The 760-nt window shown below is 42.5% G+C and overlaps 1 protein-coding gene across 2 annotated transcripts in view; it reads left to right on the top strand.

Annotated features, from left to right (window-relative positions):
- Positions 1–760, top strand: part of LOC119585593 (NAD kinase-like) — a gene marked incomplete in the record, with an annotated part of 62004 nt that overhangs the window by 52648 nt on the left and 8596 nt on the right. For both annotated transcript variants that reach the window (XM_037934259.1, XM_037934260.1), the window contains 2 exon segments: positions 54–248; positions 600–702. In XM_037934259.1, the coding sequence (XP_037790187.1) occupies positions 54–248; positions 600–702 (298 nt within the window).

Below are 760 nucleotides of genomic sequence, written 5' to 3'. Positions count from 1 at the left end.
CAACGTTTGATTCAGAAGTCCTGTAGATCGTAAATAAAGATCTTTTCTTTCAGGAGAAGAGAATGCTGGTGTTCGTCGAAGCCTCAGTCATGGAAGAGTCGCTGGTGACCAGCCACTCTGGCTTCCCTGTGCTGAAGGACAAGCTCATGAGTTTCCGAGAAGGGCAAGACGACCTCACAGACAAAATTGATTTCATCATTTGTTTAGGTGGTGACGGCACTCTCCTCTATGCCTCATCGCTCTTCCAGGTAACCGTTTGATTGATCGGGATGTTTGCAACGAGGCCTTTTCTTTTAACCTTACCTGGTTGTTTCCTAGGCGTCTTTCAAATTAGGAAGCATTAGTCTCTATAAAGGAAGGTTGTGATTGGATGAATGTGAATTTACGGTAGTCTAGATAATTACTGGCTAGGGCATTAATACCACTGATTATTTATTGGTTTGTTTTGACTTGGGTCTCTTCAGTGTATTTACTGTTTAGAGGCTGCATTATTTACTCCTGTTGATTGAAAATAGCAGATGAATCACAAGCATAAGATTGTGGAATGTCTGTAGCAGTCTGACTTGTATTATAGCTTCATTTTGTTTTTGTCCGAACAGCAAAGTGTGCCACCGGTTATGGCCTTCCACCTTGGCTCCCTGGGATTTCTCACTCCCTTTAAGTTCGACAATTTTCAGGATCAGGTCACGAACGTCCTTGAAGGTAAGTGCTTTTTCATTATACTGATCATGGTCGTAAGTCACATTACGCCTTCATACCC

The sequence above is a fragment of the Penaeus monodon genome, chromosome 20 (assembly GCF_015228065.2).
Source record: "Penaeus monodon isolate SGIC_2016 chromosome 20, NSTDA_Pmon_1, whole genome shotgun sequence".
NCBI lineage: Eukaryota > Metazoa > Arthropoda > Malacostraca > Decapoda > Penaeidae > Penaeus > Penaeus monodon.
Note: the sequence above shows the minus strand (reverse complement) of the source record. Positions and strands in the feature narration are given on the sequence as shown.